We start from the raw sequence: 16,406 nt of genomic DNA, 5'->3' as shown, positions 1-16,406 counted from the left end.
CCTCCCTTTTCTGCTTGGTAACAGCAAGTGCTAGCCCTCTGCTTGCCTTCTATGACTCCACCACTCATGTCTAGGCCCAGATCCTTCTCCTCATGCCCACACTGGTCCAGTTCAGCCTGGTATCCCACGTGAGTTTCCTTCTTAAGCTGCACGGTGAGCTCCCTGACTTGACATCTTCCTCATTTTCCACTGTGTTCAACCAGACTCCTCTGCCTGGCTTCTCAAGCTAACAGGGTTTGTCCCCTCTGCACACACTGCGCAGGGAGGGTCTCCCTGACGCACAAATACCTGGCCAGTTGTATCTCAGTCTTAACACGCCTGACGAATGGTATCACAGTATTAACACGCCTTTTTCACATTTTTCTCTGAGAGGTTACAGTAAATGTTCAAAAAACTTTTTTGAGGGCCATCAGAGGGTTGATAACAATGTGTTAGTCAAAGGTGGCCATGGGAAAAACAACAACAACAACAACAATTCATCTAAAATCACCATCATTTCAAAAAAGACAAAATACACATTTATATAAAAAAAGAAAGAGAAGGTCAATGAAAAAGAAGCAGTCCCTCAAGTTGAATACATTCAGCTTTATGAAAGGCGCTCTCTCAAGCCCTCCCCGGCTGACTGGCACTGGGCCCAAAGCCACCGAAGGGGCTCAGCCCCGCCTCTCTGCAGGCAGCGGGGAACCTCCCTGGCCAAGGCTCCGACCCCCTCCTGTCCTGCCTTCCTGCTCACTCCACAAGGTCTCTCCCAGAGCAGTAGCTGCTGATACACCTGCCTCCTGGGAATCCTCCTAACACAGCTCAGGAAACCCAGTGCCAGCTGTGCGCCCCTCTGTCACCCTCCTTGCTCACCGAGTCAAAGTACAGCAGGACGTGGGGACCCTCGGTCTCAAAGTGGCTCACGTAACGGTCGGAGAGGGAGGCCAGCTGTGGGGAACGGGAGCCGGGAGTCACAAGGAGAAAGCCCCTGGCCGCCTGCACGTGACAGGGCTCAGCAGCTGGGGCTGCTGCGGGGATGGGACAGGGCTCCTGGGGCACAGGCGGCCCCTCTGGGTGGCTGGTCACACCTTCTCCAGGTCAGCCCGCAGGGCGTGGAATCCACTCAGGAGGGTGATGTCCGCAATGGCCATGCCTGACAGCCCCACCTTCGCAGACTTGCCTGTGGAGACACGTGCCTGTTGTCTGGGTCCCCCTGCCTGGTTCACTGGATGCACCCTGGGTTCCAGTTCGTTGGCCGCCTTGGCAGCCTCTGTCTTACAGTAGTTCCTCCACCTGTCAAACAGATTTAGAGGTGTCATGGGCCGGGAGTGGGCCTCGGGGTCATCCCCGGCTGGAGAGTCCTCCTACTTTAGTCCTCGTAGTCCTCCTCCGCCTCTACTGCGAGGGGACAGCACTGTGGCTCAGCCCTGGCACCACCCCCTCAGAGACCCACAGCCTGTGACCCCAACACTCACTCGTGTACTCGACGTGGCCCATGACCGTCACTTCAATCTGAAGACCCTGGCGGGTCGTGTTCGTCATGTCCATGACATTGTAGTTGCAAAGGACCTGGCTCAACAAGGGGTGGGAAGGGGACATGGGACCTTTGGGGCCACAGACCTCTCTCCAGAGCCACATGGAAGGCTCTGGACCCCTTAGCTCCTGGGCTAAGAGCTTCGAGGCCCTCTGCCCATTCCCATCCACCTCCCAGACCAGTCCAAAAATACAAAGGAGCTGAGGTGTTGGGTGAGAAAGAGAGCGGAGCAGGGTCCTGGCATGGGGGCAGGCACTGTACACATGCACTGAAGAAGCTACAGAGAAAAGTTCAGGAATGGCTGCCAGGAGAAGCTTGGAGTAGGAGAATGAGTGTGTCATGGGGGACAAGAAGCACCTGAAGGACATTCAGGGCCAGGAGATGTGTATAGATGCAAGGACCTGTCCTGCTGGGGAGGTGGGCATGGCTGGGGTGAAAGCAGACGAGGAGTTACTGGGGTCATGAGGACAGGCTTAGGATGGAGCAGGGGGCACTAAGATGGCTTCTGCAGTGGCAGCTGGGCTCCTGTATGGAAGGGACACTGTCAGTCAGACAAGGAGACACAGGAGGAGGAAGGGGTTTGGGGCTCAACCACGTCTAAGGTGCTGTGGGACACAGGGGCTCAGAGCTCAGGGGAGACACTTGGCTTGAGGGGCCAAGTGTTTGAGCATCAGCACTGAGGGCTGAAGGGGACCACAGGTGCCCAGAAAGAGTGCAGAGCAGAGTGAGGGGCACCTGCCCAGGACAGAGCACAGGCAACCACAACCCAGGGGCCTCTTCCTCCTTCCCAGACCATGAGCTCTGCCCGCAGGTCTCCCACTCAACACCCCGGCTTCACCCTGATGGGCCTGCCTGCCCAGTGCCACCAGCTCTCACCTTCAAGGTTCCTTTGCTGTTTCCTCTCACCTCCACGTTAATCTTGCTTCCCAGGGAAAACTTTCACAAGCACAAAAGGGAAAGAGATGTCAGAAGGGCACACTGTTGCTTCAACTTACCTCCTCCACCAAAATAACTCCACCTCCTCTCCCCACCTCTCTTTTCAACACTTTCTACTTTCACCTGCATTCTCTCTCCACCATCTCCTAAACCCTCTGTAGATTCTGCATGGATCATTTTTAGATCAGATCAATGAAGCTCAGAGGTTGGGTGACTTGCTACAGCTCACAGAGCCAGTAAGTCTTCCCACAGTTATCAGAAAGAGGGGCCATAGGGATTCAGCAGGGGTGAGGAAGAGGGGATGACTTCTGGCCTGGCCGAGGGAGGCCCAGGTGTCCCGGTCACCCAGGTGAGGGCACGGTTCACCTGCAGCTCCTCCTCCAGCCTGTGGACTTGGTGGTTGGTCAGCTGCAACACGTGGGACTTGAGCCCACTGCGGCCCAAGGAGCTCAGGGTCACGTTGAGCCCCTTCTCCTCGGCGGTGTGGGACGCAATCCAGTACGCAGACAGGGCGTCCAGAGCCACAACAGTGTCCTGGGGCAAATGGGCCGGGACTCAGGTACTCGGGCTCAGGACCAGCCACCCTAGAACCCCAGGACAGCCCCTACCTGGGTGCTGCGGAATCCCCCTTGGAAGCTGCCCTGGCGGGTCAGCCAGGATGCAGCCTGGTCGGCCAACTCAGCCTTGCCCTCCCATAGCAGCAGGTGTAGCAGGCCGTAGGCCATGGTTTCAATCCAGAGGGCCGGAGCCTGGGGAATGGGGTCTGCTGGGCTACGTGGAGCCGGAGTGGGTGACAGGACGTTGCTTGGAGAAGTGGTGACTGAGCCCCAGTACAGCTTATCTGGAGTGAAAGGAGACCCACAGGTGAACAGGGGAGGATCTTAGTCATCTGACCCTTTGACGCCCCTCCTTTATCTCTCCTAATTTCCCAGTAACCCCTGCTTATGCTCTGATTCCCTCCGAGGGCCTCCATTCATTCCGTTTCTCCCTTTGGACATGCTCAGGGGTCTCGCTCTCCCAAGCCTCAGGACCACTGCCAGGACCCCCTCACCACCGATGTCCTGGGCCATGGCCATGAGGTTGTTGTGGGCAACTCTCCGCAGGTCCTCGGGGGCCTCGGTCAGCGACAGGGCGTAGGCCGTGATGGCGGAGGCGTGGGCACCCAGGAGCCCAGAGGTTGCTTTCGCCCCCAAGAAGGTGTTTACTCTTGAGAAGGAATTTTCCTGGAAGAAAGTTGGGGGAGGATCTGTGGACTGGGCTTCTGAGAGGAAAGGGATCAGTGAAGGGCAGACACATAGCTGCCTTACCACTCTACTCAAGTGCTCAGAATGCTTGTCTGGGAGGACCGCCAGCCTGTGGTGAAGGGCGATGACCACAAGGGCCGTGAGCGCCACAGTCTCATCGCTTCCCACTAAGCCTCCCTGGTTGAAGTGGGCAGAAAAGGAGGCACCAACCACGAGTGGGGAGGGGCAGGGCTACTCTTCCCTCCTATGCCCTTGGCCCAGCCTCCCAGCCCCATACCTGCATTTCCCTGCGGATAACAGGACAGGGGTCATGGAATGAGCCATCATCCCGTTGCTGCGACAGCAGCCACGTGGCCGTCTCCTGCAGCTTTTTAGCAGAGCCGCCCACCTGATCCTGGGCCAAACTCAGTATCTTCAGCACAAAGGCCGTGAGCCTAGAGGAGACGAAGGCATTGCTAGGGATAACCACTGGTCCCGATAAAGGGGAGGCCCCACTCCTGGTGGCTCCTGGCTATTTACCCTCCCATAGTAGCTGGCTCTGCCCCCACCAGCCCTGGCCCCTTCCATACACCCAGGACACTCCCCCAAACTCACCAGGTGCTACTGTCCCGATGTAACCAAGCCCCGTAGGAACCATCTCTTTTTCGAAACTCCTGGATCCATGTGTAGCCTTGGAGGGGAGAGGCAGCTGAGATCACACCCACTTCCCTACTGCTGTGGCCAGGCTACGCTCAACATTTCCACTGGGGACAGAATCTCTCTTCCCTGCTCTGACCACCCGGGCTGCCCAGCTTCCATTAATTGCGCTCCCCTGGCCCCCAGTCCTGCTAGTCGCTGCACTCAGAACCTTTCTGGATGAGATTCACAGCGTGGTCCTTGGTCTCAGGGGCAGCATGCTGCACTGCTCAGTCTTGTCCAGGTAGTGGGAAGCAGCCAGTGTTGGAGCCAACAGGGTCATGGTTTGTTCCACGCAGCCTTGGGGAAGCCTCAGGAGGGAGGCCAGGCCTCCTGGTGACAAGGCCCCCTCAGAGCCCAACGCTTCCAGTGGATCCGAGGCTATGGGGAGGGACAGGATGGAGGGTCAGAGAGCAGGTCAGGGGGCCAGGGTGGGAGGGTCATGGAGTCTCAGGATCAAACAGAAATTCCCAGGTTTCCCATGAATCCAAGAGAGGCGCCCGGGAAGGGACTGGAGGACACGCCCACCTGTGACTCTGACGAAACTCTTGAAATCTCCTTCAGGGATAATATTGGGATCAGAGTTGCCAGGAATTTCCAAGGTCCAGCCTCGGGGGTCTGGGAAGATGAGGGGAGTCAGCGGTCTGTCCTGCTGCCCACACCCTCTGTCCCCTCCCACCCCAGGACACTGCTGTCTGTGAGTGGAGGTCACTCACCCAGGGGGTTGAGTTCATAGACTATTTCCTCCCTGTGAAGGGCCCCTTCTCTCTGTGGAGGGGAAACGGAGCTGTGAGAGGCTACAGCCTGCCCCTCCCAGCGCACACTCCTCAGGACTTGCAGTTGGAACTTCAGGGACACAGTGGGGCCAGGATTGTGGAACGTGCAATGGACCAAAGCATTGGGTTTGGGGGTGGCCTCAGCCCTGTTGCAGGGAGAGGGCCAGAGCAGGGGATGAATCTGGGAGCTGGGGACCTAGATTCAAGGGTGTTCCATTCACCTCGACTTGTAGAATCTTAGATATTGTGTCCCCCACAGGGAAATCAAAGGATCCTCGAGCCATCACCTTCAGGGACACGGCAGCAGCTGCGATGGGCACCACAGAGAAGCCAATGGGCCGGGCAGAGCCCGCAGGCACCTGCACCTGCTGGGCGAGCCCTCCACCCCCGGCCAGGCACAGCCCCTCCACTGGGGACACGTGGACGCTCACCTGGGGGCAGGAAGACGGGGAGGGCCAGAGTCCCAGCCCAGTTAGGCTCCCCACCCTCACCTGCCCCAGTCCCCCGCCACCACCGTGCACACAGCCGCCAAGGGGCCTCACAGTCAGATCGCTATCCAGGTAGTTGTAGAGGACAGGCCGCAGCTCGAGCTGCTCAAAGCGGCGGACAGAGACCGGCAGGCGGAGGTGCATGTGGAATTCACGGAACACTCGGAGTCGGGCCGGGGTGGCCACACACAAGCCTGATATAGAGTGGGCACAATTGAAAGGCCTGGAGGCATCACACCCAGGGGACCCCAGCAGTGAGGGGCAGAGCCTGCCCCTGGTCCCCCCACTTCCCACCCATCCCCTGCCTGCCATTGCTCTCTGGCTTCAGGCCCCATGCTCGGCATGCAGACATCTCCAGGTCTCTGCCCTTCCTTCCTGTACCAAGAGCTAAAGACCAAGCAGGGAGCCTCAGACCAGGGAGCCTGGAAAAGGGAGGCCCAGGGCCCAGGCAGGGTGACGGCACCTGTGGTTTTGGACAGGCTCACGCCGTGGATCTCCCACGTGGTCAGAGAGTCCGGGAGCAGCAGTCGCAATCTGCAGTGGAAAGGTGAGAAGCTGGGTCCCACGCTGGGCAGGACCCCGACACAGCCCAGAGACAAGGCCAGGCCCCACGCGCGCCCTCACTGGGAGAAGCGGTCCACTTCTTCCACTTTCCAAAGCCAGTTCTCGGGGAAGAAGCTGCACACGGGGATGTCATCCTCTTCGATCAGGTCCTCCTCCTGCAGGAGCTCCATGGCTGCGGGGGCACACCATGGAGGGCGGTGAGGAGGAGGCCGTCCTGACCCTCCAGGGGCCCCGGCCAGTGCCCCGGCCACACCCAGCCCCTCACCTCGGGCCAGGCCCACCTGGCCCCTGGTCCGGGCCTTCTTGCGCAGGCTCTCGGCAAACTGGCAGCAGGACAGGAAGGGCTCGCGGCAGGCCGGCTGCTGCACCCGGGCCACCCGCTGCTCACAGGTGCGCGCCATGGGCAGCCGGGTCAGCCCGTCCTGGCAGCAGTGCTTGGCGACGGGGGAAGTGTACTGGCCCACTGCAGGACCAGGTGAGGGTGAGCGTGAGGCACGCCTCATCCCCGGCCCGACCTCTAGATGTACCAGGACTCACCCCGAGAGACCAGGAACTTGACGGTGGTCAAAGCAGAGCACTTCCCCCACTCCCTTTCACCTCAGAACTGTGGTGTCTGGATTACTAGCCCGGACGCCATGCACGGGCTCAATCGGGAGCAGAGGACCCAACAGGCAGACCTGCATCCCGAGCCTCGGGCCCAAGTGGAGAACTGCATATGCCTTAGTTGCTCAGGTGTGTCCAACTCTGAGACCCATAGACTGTAGCCCACCAGGCTCCTCTGTCCATGGAATTCTCCAGGCAAGAATACTGGAGCTGGTAGCCATTCCCTTCTTCAGGGGATTTTTCCAACCCACGGATCGACCATGCATCTCGTGCATTGCAGGCAGATTCTTTACCATCTGAGCCACCAGGGAAGCCCTAGAGAATTACATGGGCACCCTCAACTCACGCTTCTCATGAATCGCCTTTTGGAAGTTCACATTTCTCTTTTTCCTAGACTTTGACTCCTTGGGACAGCTCAGACCTGGTAGAGAGCAGGACTGCAGTCAGCAGGAGGGTGCAGGGCCTCCCCCTCCCCTCTGAGTCTCCCCTCCCAGCCCAGCCCTTCCCACCCCTCCTCTTCCTGTCTTTCCCCTTCAGGCCCCCCCTTCCTCCTTATCCTCCCACCACCCACTCCCCTTCCTCCTCTGTCCTCACTCTTTCTGATTTCAGTCCGATGCTCTCCATCAGAAAAGGCCAGACCAGCTGCTTTGAACACTTGAGGGGCAGTGTCTCCACCACCGGGACCACAGCCAAGGTCATAGCTGTTCATAGCTTCGAAGACCTGGCCAGAAAAGGCAGAGATGCTGCAGAGACAAGAGTGGCTGTGGCCACGATCGCATACTCAGCTGTAGGTGAGAGGGCAGGGTCCACACAAGTACGAGAGAGACACAGAGAGCGGAAACAGAGGCCACCAGGGCCAAGGCTCAAGGGAGGAGTGGCAGCAGTCCAGCTGAGTGAGTTCTAGTGCCTGCCTGGGGTCGGGCAGCAGGAGGATGAACCTGGGAGGGAAGGGAGGATCAGAGAGAGGACCTGACCAACCTTGACCATGTCGAGGGGTTTGTGGGACTTGCCACCCACAGCATACAGAGCCGTGTCCACAGCTCCCAGGGCCACCAGGGCTCGAGACTCTGTTTTCAGGTTGAGTTTCACAGTGTCCCCAGGACGATATGCCTTGGAACTGTCCACGTTCAGCTCCAGCTGGCAGAGGTGGCAGGTGGGGGGCAGTCGGGGTGGGAAGAACTCGTTCAGTCTTGTGCATCCTCAGTGCACCCCAAACTAAATCACCCCGTTTGCAGTCATGCAGTCTTCTCTCTTAATCCTCCCAGCACACGCACACACCCCATCTCTTCCGATGCCAGTTATCTTCCCCTCACAGCCTCCAGCCTGGACGTCCACTCGCAGGGAGTTGGCCACCGGGACGCCCCCATGATAGTAGAAGGCCACGAGGTGGAAGGAGGGCACCAGGTGATGGTCCACAAACACGGAGATGGAGGTCAGGTGGCTCCTGGGCTCTCGATGTACAGACACGATCTGGCCCCGGGACACAATCTGGAGGAGAGCAGGATGCTTCTCACTGCCCATCCCATGCCCTGAGGCACCACCCACCCTGAGGGCTCCTTCCTCTTGAGACCCTCCCACCCTGTCCCCCCTGTGACCCCTCACGCGCACCATGTAGTAGAAGTAGGAGAAGCTCCCACTGATGCCCACGGCTCGCAGGTTTAGGTTAAGGGTCTCTCCGACTTTAAGAGGTCGCGGATTCTGCCACTCAATGGACAAAAACCCAGAGCTTCTGGACAGGGGCGCTTTCACAGTGAGACTGCCTACCGCAGGGTAGGGGGAGCCTGCAGACACCTGGAGAGAGGGCAGAGGTCGCAGGATCAATGGAAAGGGCACAGGCACCCAGCTTCCCCCACTCTACCTGCCACCCTGGGAACGTTCTCTCCTAGCTCCCCCACTCCCATGAGGGTGGGGTCCTACCGAGAGCTGCATTTCTGAGATGGTCCGAGGAACACCAATGGAGACGATGACTTGGCCGCTCCCATCTGTGTTCTGTTCAAAGTCCCGGTTTTTAGAAATCGATCCAGAAAACAACTTGGCAGACACTTTGACGGGAATGCCAGAGGCTGGGGAGCCTGACATGTCACGGACCAGGGCCTAGGTAGATGAGGGAGGGGCAGAGGGAAGAGTGCAGTCAGTGAGACGCGGCCCCCTCCTGCCCACCACCTCCGGCGCCCACTGCTCATCCTCCCCCTTCCAGAAGAAACCTGCAGCAGGAAGGGGATCCCAGGTATAAGCTGCTGCTTGGTTTTGCTTAGATCCAGGGAGAAGGGAGATGACACGAAACGCCAGGATGTGAGCTCTGCCTCCTCCATCTCTCCTCCTGCAAGATACAGAGTGGAGAGAGGTGGACGCAGAAACCTGGGAAGAGAGGAAAAGGAGGGCTGGGGGCGGGGAAGGGGTGCTCTAGTGTTTCCCTCCACCAAGGCTGAACTTTTCAGGGCACAAACTGCCGTCTGTTCATCTCTATGTGTTTTGAGGTCAACAGAGAAGGGGTGGATGGATGGATGGTTGGATAGAGACATAAGTGGATGGAAAAATAGTTTGTCAAATAGATGGATGGATGGGTGGATCCATAGATGTTTGTGTGATGGATAGATGTTTGGCAGGGTGGATGGCCAGATTGATAGGTGGATAATAAATGTATGAGTGAATGAATAGCTGGATAGGCAGATGATGGGTGGATGGCAGGATGGGTGAATGAATGAATGGATGGATAGGTGGATGGTAGGGTGATGAATGGATAGATGAGGATTGGATGGATGGGTGGATGGATGGGTGAAAAAAACAATATGGAGATGGTGGAAGTTCGCCCTTTCCCAGAAAAAGCCCAGAAATGCAGTTGTAGAGACACGATCTTCTGCATCTTTCCTGACTTTGTGTCCCAGTTGAAGGTAAGCAAGGTGATGTTGGTGCTAGAGAACAGAGGGTCAGCTCGGAGGTCAGAGGTGAGGGTCCAGGGTTATAATCAGGGGAAACCACTCACCTGGAGACTCAATAACGGCTGCTGCAACATAACAGGCGCAGCCCTGGGAGGTCATCAGTGCTAATATTAAGCTTCTCCAGCACACCCTGAAACTCAGCCTTTTGCAGGGAAATTTGGCACTGGCCATCCACCAGCTGGGGCAAAGAAGACAGGACAGAGAATGAGACTCGAGTCTCCCACCTCACCTCCTCACGCCGCCTCACTCTCCTCACCCACCTCACGCACCTCAACCCTCCTTCCTACCTTGGTCTGACTCTCCAGGCCCCGCAGGAAAGTCTTTTCACCGTCCTCACCCAGGAGCCCAAAGCGCACGTATGCCACCCCCTGCACTGGCTTCCCGTAGATGTACCTGCCACCGAGGAGAGATTCGGACAAGGGGCTGAGGGCTGGGGCAAGGGAGGGAAGTGGGGTTCCACAGCACATTCATGCTGCATGGGGCATCCTGGGATCAGGCCCAGTGTGAGGGACCATGTGCGAGGGGGAGTTACCTGGCCTGGATGATCACTTGGATGTCACTAAGAAAGCCAGGTGTTGTCAGGATGTAGGGGTTTTCAGGAATGATCTTCACCTCAAAGTTGGGGAGAACTGACCCAAGGCAAAGGGAGGGCAGATCAGACTCTCGTGAAAGGACCCTTAAAATATTATCCTCCCCTTGGGGTTGTGGCAGCCGCGTCTCTCTTCCCTGGCCCTGCACCCCCCACCTCTGCTCCACCCCTTCCTCCTTGCAGACAAGGAGCGCTTGTCCCTCCCATCTCTAGCTCTCACCATATTTCTTCACCTTACTGGGTGCTGCTATTGGAATCCAGGCTGTCTGAGAATCGGGCTGAGATTTTTCACATCACTGGCCTCAGGATAGACAAAGGAGAGGCTCAGCTCACTATTGTGAGAGGTCTGCGGACAGCCAGTCACCAAACTCCCTAGGAGGAGACTGGAGGGTGAACCAGGGGCTGAGGAAGCTCAGTATCGGACCATGTGCTGTAGGTGGACAGCTCGGGGGAGGTTTTGGCATGTCCCAGGGAGGAGATGCTCACTCTGATATGTCTAGGATCACAAAGTTGTCCTGAAAGATGGAGGAGGGAGAAAACACTTCCCTTTTCTACACATGGAAGCCTTGAGAGTTCTGCAATGGGAGTAAAGTGGTCACGATCAGAGGCCAGTTCAGCAGCCCAGGCCCATAGGAAGGTCAGAGGGCGGCGGCTCACCTCCACCATGACCATGAGGATGTCAGTGGCCGGGCGCATCTTCTGATCCAGAGCAAAGACTCGGTAGCGAACTGGAAATGGAGGATGAGGAGGTGAGCAGGAGCCATGGGAGGATGGGCCCTGGACCCCAGACCCCCTCCCAGAAAGTGAAGGGAAGGAGAACAAATGTTTGCAAAGCAGCCTTCCTGTGAGGGGCTTCAGGTTATCTCACTCAAGTGGCTGGGAAGGCATGAAAGGTGGAGGCCCTGGCGCCAACTCACCCCGCTGGCCAGGGTTATAAACGGGCTGGTCCGTCTGCAGAAAGAGGTGCCCCCGGCGAGAGGAGAACAACAGGTTGACACCCTGCATGTCTGTCTGTTTGGACAGAGAGTCCCTTAGCCATGAGGACTGCACCATCAGCTGCACCTCGGGGGCTCTGCGGAGCAGATGGAGGCGACAGACCCTGGCCTGTTCCTGGGGGATCTGGAAGAGAGGGAGAAGGAGTGGGTGAGAGAGCAGAAGGGAAAAGACAGACTGACACACAGAGGAACACAGGGCTGGGAGGGGAGGAAGGGAGCAGGGGGATGAGAAGACAAAGATGTTTCCAAGAAGACAGAGGAGAACAGGAGGTGGGGCGCTGGGTGGCACCGGGAGGGAGTAGGCCTTTACCGGGACGTTGAGGAGTATGAAGTCTCTGTCTGAGCTGAGGCTGAAATCCACCTTCGGGGAGCAGAGCTCATTAACATGGGATGGGTTCCTCAGGAACACGGATCCTCTCACCACCTGTCCTGAAGGAGCATCCTGGAGTTTCACGGCCACAGACAGGGGGACCCCTATGCGAACCACAGAAGGAGAAAACAGGAGCAACCTGGGAAGAACAGGTGCGAGTCAACAGCCAGCCTCCAGCCTTCTCCCCGAATCAAGACCCTCTGAGCCCACTCTCCCCTCGCCAGCCCTGGCCCTGTTCAAGCTCTCCGCATCCTGCCTCCAGGACCTGGGCTTCTGCAGAGACAAGGCGAAGAAGCAAGATGCCCAGATCAGCCCCCAGAGGAGCCTCATGGCTGGAGGACCTGAGGGGTTCAGACCCGCCTGCTCCTTTCTGGTTAACCCAGGGCTTGGAGCAGAGTTTTGACTCAGGGCCTTGCTCCTCCCCTGGCCCAGATAAGCCGGGAAACCACGTGACAACCAAGAACTGCAACTGGCCCCAGACCCAGAACTGGGAGGGGGCACCCCAGACACCTGGGTCTCTTGAGAGAATCATGGACTCAACTGAGTCCTTCCCTGTTAACCCTCTCATCCCAATGCCCCGGGCACCAGCACTGCTGCCTGGGTCTGTGTGCCTGTGCATATAGCGTGCACACACACACATCTGCCCAGCAGGGCCCCACGTGGCTCAGCAAATGGTTCAGACACATGGCTCCTTTCTTGGTCCCACAAAACAAGATACTAAGAAACCTGTCTCTTACTGTCCATGCACGCAGGCTTGGCTGTTTCAGTCATGTCCAAGTTTTTGTGACACCGGGGACTGTAGCCAACTAGGCTCCTCTGTCTATGGAATTTTCCCGGGAAGAATACCGGAGTGGGTTGCCATTTCCTTTCTAACCCAGTCTCCTGAACTGGCAGTTAGATTCTTTACCACTCAGCCACCTGGGAAACCTGTCTCTTACAATAACTCCCGCAAAACCTGAACTACACTAGCTTTTTGCTTTTTGCAGGCTCTAACAGAAATTTTATCATTTAGGAAATTAGACACATCCTCATCGTCCCACAGGGAAACTGACCTCAGTGCTCCTTGTTCCTCTCCAACAAGGTAAAGCTCAGGTGCCACTTTGGCTTTACCTCTGCCCTTAAACGAGGTGCTTGAACTCACTTGTCTCATGAAACAAAAGACTCCAGAAAACATCACAGGCAGAAGAACTTTATTTGTCAATTTCAACCAAAATATGGAGAACTCTGTCCAACCTCCACAGCTTCCTGAGGTCCCTCCTTCCCACCCCAGACAGAATAGTGGCAGCACCTTGCTGCATGAAAGACAGCAGCCATGGCCTTGGCAAGGTTTCTGGCTCCACTTTCGTGAAAGGGCAGAGAAGCACAGCCCAAACCCCTCCACTGGGATGCAGCCCAGGTCAACAGCGGCAGTCACATCTGACCCTCGGCACAGCAGCAAGCCCAGCACTCATCCTGGCTCCCAAGCCTTCCCAAGGTGACCCTGCCTGAGCCAGGGCGGCAGCCCTCCTGGGCCCCTCAATCCCCACCCTGGGGAGGTGTGCAATGATGAACAGAGTCCTCAGGTCTCTGGCAGGTGGAGGAGGGTTCCAGAAGTGGTGGAGACACTGTGCAAGAGAAAGACAAGGCTGGAGCCGGGTTCCTGAGTTCCAGAGAACTCAGAACTTGGCTGGATATGTTCCCAGGTTCCAGAAGATAGGAGAGGGGCTGGGCTTTGCTAATGAGGGAAGCACAAGGAGGGAGGAAATCCAACCTGAGATCATTGCTCTGTCATCTTCCAGAGGCTGGGGCGCAAGACTCACCAGTCCACCAGCTGGGCCCCAATGAGGTCATGTACGTGGTAGGCAAGGCCGAGTTGCACCGAGGCAGGTGCCCGCCGGCCCAGGAGCTCTGAAAGGAGTAGCTCCCGGTACTGGCCTCATGGCACAAGCCACCCGCCCGGCCAGCTTCACTGTGCCTGCCTCGTCCACGTACCCCAGGGTTCGGAGCATCTGCAAGGATGGCGGGTGTTGGGAGCCGGCAGACGGCTTCCCTGCCAGCCCACCAGCCCAGCCCCGGCCCCCCACCTCTACTCGCTGGTGGTACTCCGGGAGCAGCAGCAGCGACTGGTCCGACAGCAGGAAGCGCAGCCGCTCCATCTCCTTCTGGATCTGCATCCGCTCCCGCAGCTTCAGGTACTGCGAGGAGCCAAGGGCAAGGGCTCGTGAGGCTCCTCCCTGACCTCAGCAGGGGAGCTGAGGACCAGGACTGGGACGGGGGCAGCCAGTCTGCAGGGGATGAGAGGGAAAGCTGTCCCTTCCAGCTGGGAAGCTCACATCCAGGGACCAACCTGGGCAGGGAAACGGGGACTGTGCACACACTGAGCCCCCCGGATCAGCTCCTCCAGCTTCCGGGCCCGGAGCCCCCCCTCGACCACAGACACATCCTTGAGTTGCAGGTCATTGACAGGGTCGAGGGTGGGGGGCCCTGTGGGGTGCACCTGAGCCAGTCGTAGCAGTTCCTGGACAGCAGTGGTCACGGCCGCAGAGGGCGGATCCTTCCTGAGGATGGAGCTGGTCTTAGACCTGGGGCAGGGGCTTTTCTTCCTGCAGAGCCCCTCTCAGCCTGGGGAAGCCTCCCCGACCTCACCTTGCCACCCCGCCTTATGTAGTCCTGCCGCAGCATCTCTGACTTGAATTTTGGTTGCTGCCGCTTGCTGAAGTCCTCCAAGATCTTGTCCCCATTCAGCTGGAGCACCTTGGTGGTGATGGCGGCCACGTCTCCTGGCTGGAGCTTGGCCACAGTGTGGTCACAGGGCCCTGAGAAGAGGGGAGAGCAGATTCAGACCGGGCACCTCAGCCGTGCTGTTGGCGAAAGCCTGGGCATCCGTCCACTCTCACCTTCAGGCAGGAACAGCTTGAATCCCATGAGGTCGTCTGGGTAGGGCACATCTGGGGAGGCTGGCCCCCTCTCCCGTGGTTCCTCAGACACGGGTTTGTCACACAAGACCAGGGCTGTGAATACTCTGCTGGTGGAGTTCGAAGAGACCTAGAGGATGTGGGGAGGCCAGGACAGGGCAGTGTGAGGAGTGGACATCCAAGAAGAGACAGATCTGCCAGTTCAGTCAGGGAGCATGGGGCGGCCATATAGACTGGTAACCAAGTCAAGCAATCGGAGCAGACTTCGGGGACAGGGCTTGGGGAGAGGACAAGGAGACGAGCATGAAGTGGTGGGGATGGGAAGGAAAGGAGGGCTAGAGGGAAAAATGAGAGCACTGCTGAGTACAAATGGCTCCTCGCCAAGTGGGGAAGATGGAGATGGGGCTGGCTGCTCCCTCTGGCCTTGGAGTCCAGATTCCCACCGCCCTCACCTGAAGGATCACACCCAGTGCGTTCTGATGCTCCTGATTCTTCACAACCACCACCCTTCCCGCTGAGAGAGATTTCAGCCCATTCACAGACTCTATGATGCAGTGCTAAAGAGCAGGGATGAGAAGAAAGGGGATAAGAAGTGTCACAGAGATGCTGGGACGAGGTTCAGGTGTACCCAGAGCGTCCCAGTCTCTTCCTCCCCGTCCATCACCCCACCCCCAACACTCACAGGCGCTCATCTGGATCTGGCTCCGGGTCTCAGTCAGTTCCTCCCCCCAGCTGTAATAGTCAGGCAGGTCAATGAGCTGGCCAGTCACCTTGGGCTCCTGCAAGGCCCCCTGCTTCTTGGTCAGTTCAGCCAGAGCCTGTTCATGGGCCTGGGATAAGCCAGGGTGGGTGTGAAGCCAGAGTCTCCGGGCGACCCTCTCCACTTAAACCCATTGATTCCAGAGGCCCGCCTCACTGTACTATGTTCTCAACAGGCTGCCCTGTCCAGACTGAGGCAGGGTCACCTTGGGAAAGTTCGGGAGCCAGGTTGAGTGCTGGGCTTGCTGCTGTGTAGAGCGGCAGATGTGACTGCTGCTGTTGACCTGGGCTGTGTCCCAGTCGAGGGTTTTGGCCAGGGCTTCTCTGCCCTTTCACGGAAGTGGAGCCAGAAACCTCGCCAAGGCCACGGCTGCTGTCTTTCATGCAGCAAGGTGCTGCCACTATTCTGTCTGGGGTAGGAAGGAGGGGTTTCTAAGGAAGCTGTGGAGGTTGGACAGAGTTCTTCTCCCTATTTTGATTGAATCTGACAAATAAAGTACTCTTGCCTGTGATGCTTTCTGGATGTCTTTTGTTTCATGAGACATGTGAGTTTGGGCACCTCGTTTAGGGGCAGAGATAAAGCCAAAGTGGGACCTGAGCTTTACCTTGTTGATCAGAGAGGAACAAGGGACACTGAGGTCAGTTTCCCCTGTGGGATGGTGAGGATATGTCTGATCTCCCAAACAACAGAATTTCTGTTAGAGCCTACTAAAAGCAAAAAGCTGATGTAGTTCAGGCTTTGCGGGAGTTATTGTAAGAGACAGGTTTCCCAGGTGGCTCAGTGGTAAAGAATCCACCTGTCTGTTCAGGAGACTGGGTCAGGAAGATCCCCTGGAGGAGGAAATGGCAACCAGTATTCTTGGCACTCCAGTATTCTTCCTGGGAAAATTCCATAGACAGAGGAGCCTGGTGGGCTACTGACCTCGTGTCACAGATTGGACATGACTGAAGCGACCAAGCCTGCGTGCATGGACAGTAAGAGACAGGTTTCTTAGTATCTTGTTTTGTGGGACCAAGAAAGGAGCCATGTATCTGAACCATTTGCTGAGCCACGTGGGGCC

At 57.6% G+C, this 16,406-nt stretch overlaps 2 protein-coding genes across 2 annotated transcripts; both read right to left on the bottom strand.

Moving 5' to 3' along the window:
* Positions 1-475: 475 nt before the first annotated feature.
* On the bottom strand, positions 476-12,101 carry LOC133236860 (complement C4-A-like). The gene is given in 37 exon segments (XM_061399079.1): positions 476-927; positions 1,160-1,272; positions 1,455-1,548; positions 2,390-2,449; positions 2,816-2,983; positions 3,058-3,290; positions 3,501-3,672; positions 3,757-3,870; positions 3,971-4,127; positions 4,288-4,363; positions 4,541-4,582; positions 4,585-4,749; positions 4,897-4,986; positions 5,085-5,136; positions 5,366-5,575; positions 5,687-5,826; positions 6,096-6,166; positions 6,257-6,368; positions 6,462-6,659; positions 7,146-7,220; positions 7,394-7,520; positions 7,778-7,936; positions 8,078-8,287; positions 8,408-8,590; positions 8,717-8,893; positions 9,004-9,119; positions 9,783-9,813; positions 9,815-9,916; positions 10,026-10,131; positions 10,271-10,367; positions 10,548-10,564; positions 10,566-10,628; positions 10,814-10,902; positions 10,985-11,055; positions 11,245-11,446; positions 11,633-11,831; positions 11,958-12,101. Coding segments are annotated over 36 exon segments (4,314 nt in total). The 5' UTR covers positions 12,023-12,101; the 3' UTR covers positions 476-927; positions 1,160-1,201.
* Positions 12,102-13,207: 1,106 nt separating this feature from the next.
* Positions 13,208-15,729, bottom strand: LOC133237067 (superkiller complex protein 2-like). The gene is made up of 9 exons (XM_061399390.1): positions 15,682-15,729; positions 15,357-15,416; positions 15,039-15,143; positions 14,569-14,716; positions 14,361-14,487; positions 14,019-14,229; positions 13,756-13,866; positions 13,603-13,680; positions 13,208-13,219 (listed from the first exon to the last, which is right to left on the bottom strand). The coding sequence occupies exons 1-9, from the start codon at positions 15,727-15,729 to the stop codon at positions 13,208-13,210; spliced, it is 900 nt and encodes a 299-aa protein (XP_061255374.1).
* Positions 15,730-16,406: the final 677 nt, after the last annotated feature.

The sequence above is a fragment of the Bos javanicus genome, chromosome 23 (genome assembly GCF_032452875.1).
Source record: "Bos javanicus breed banteng chromosome 23, ARS-OSU_banteng_1.0, whole genome shotgun sequence".
In the NCBI taxonomy this organism is placed as follows: domain Eukaryota; kingdom Metazoa; phylum Chordata; class Mammalia; order Artiodactyla; family Bovidae; genus Bos; species Bos javanicus.
This window is presented reverse-complemented; position numbering and strand designations above follow the sequence as displayed.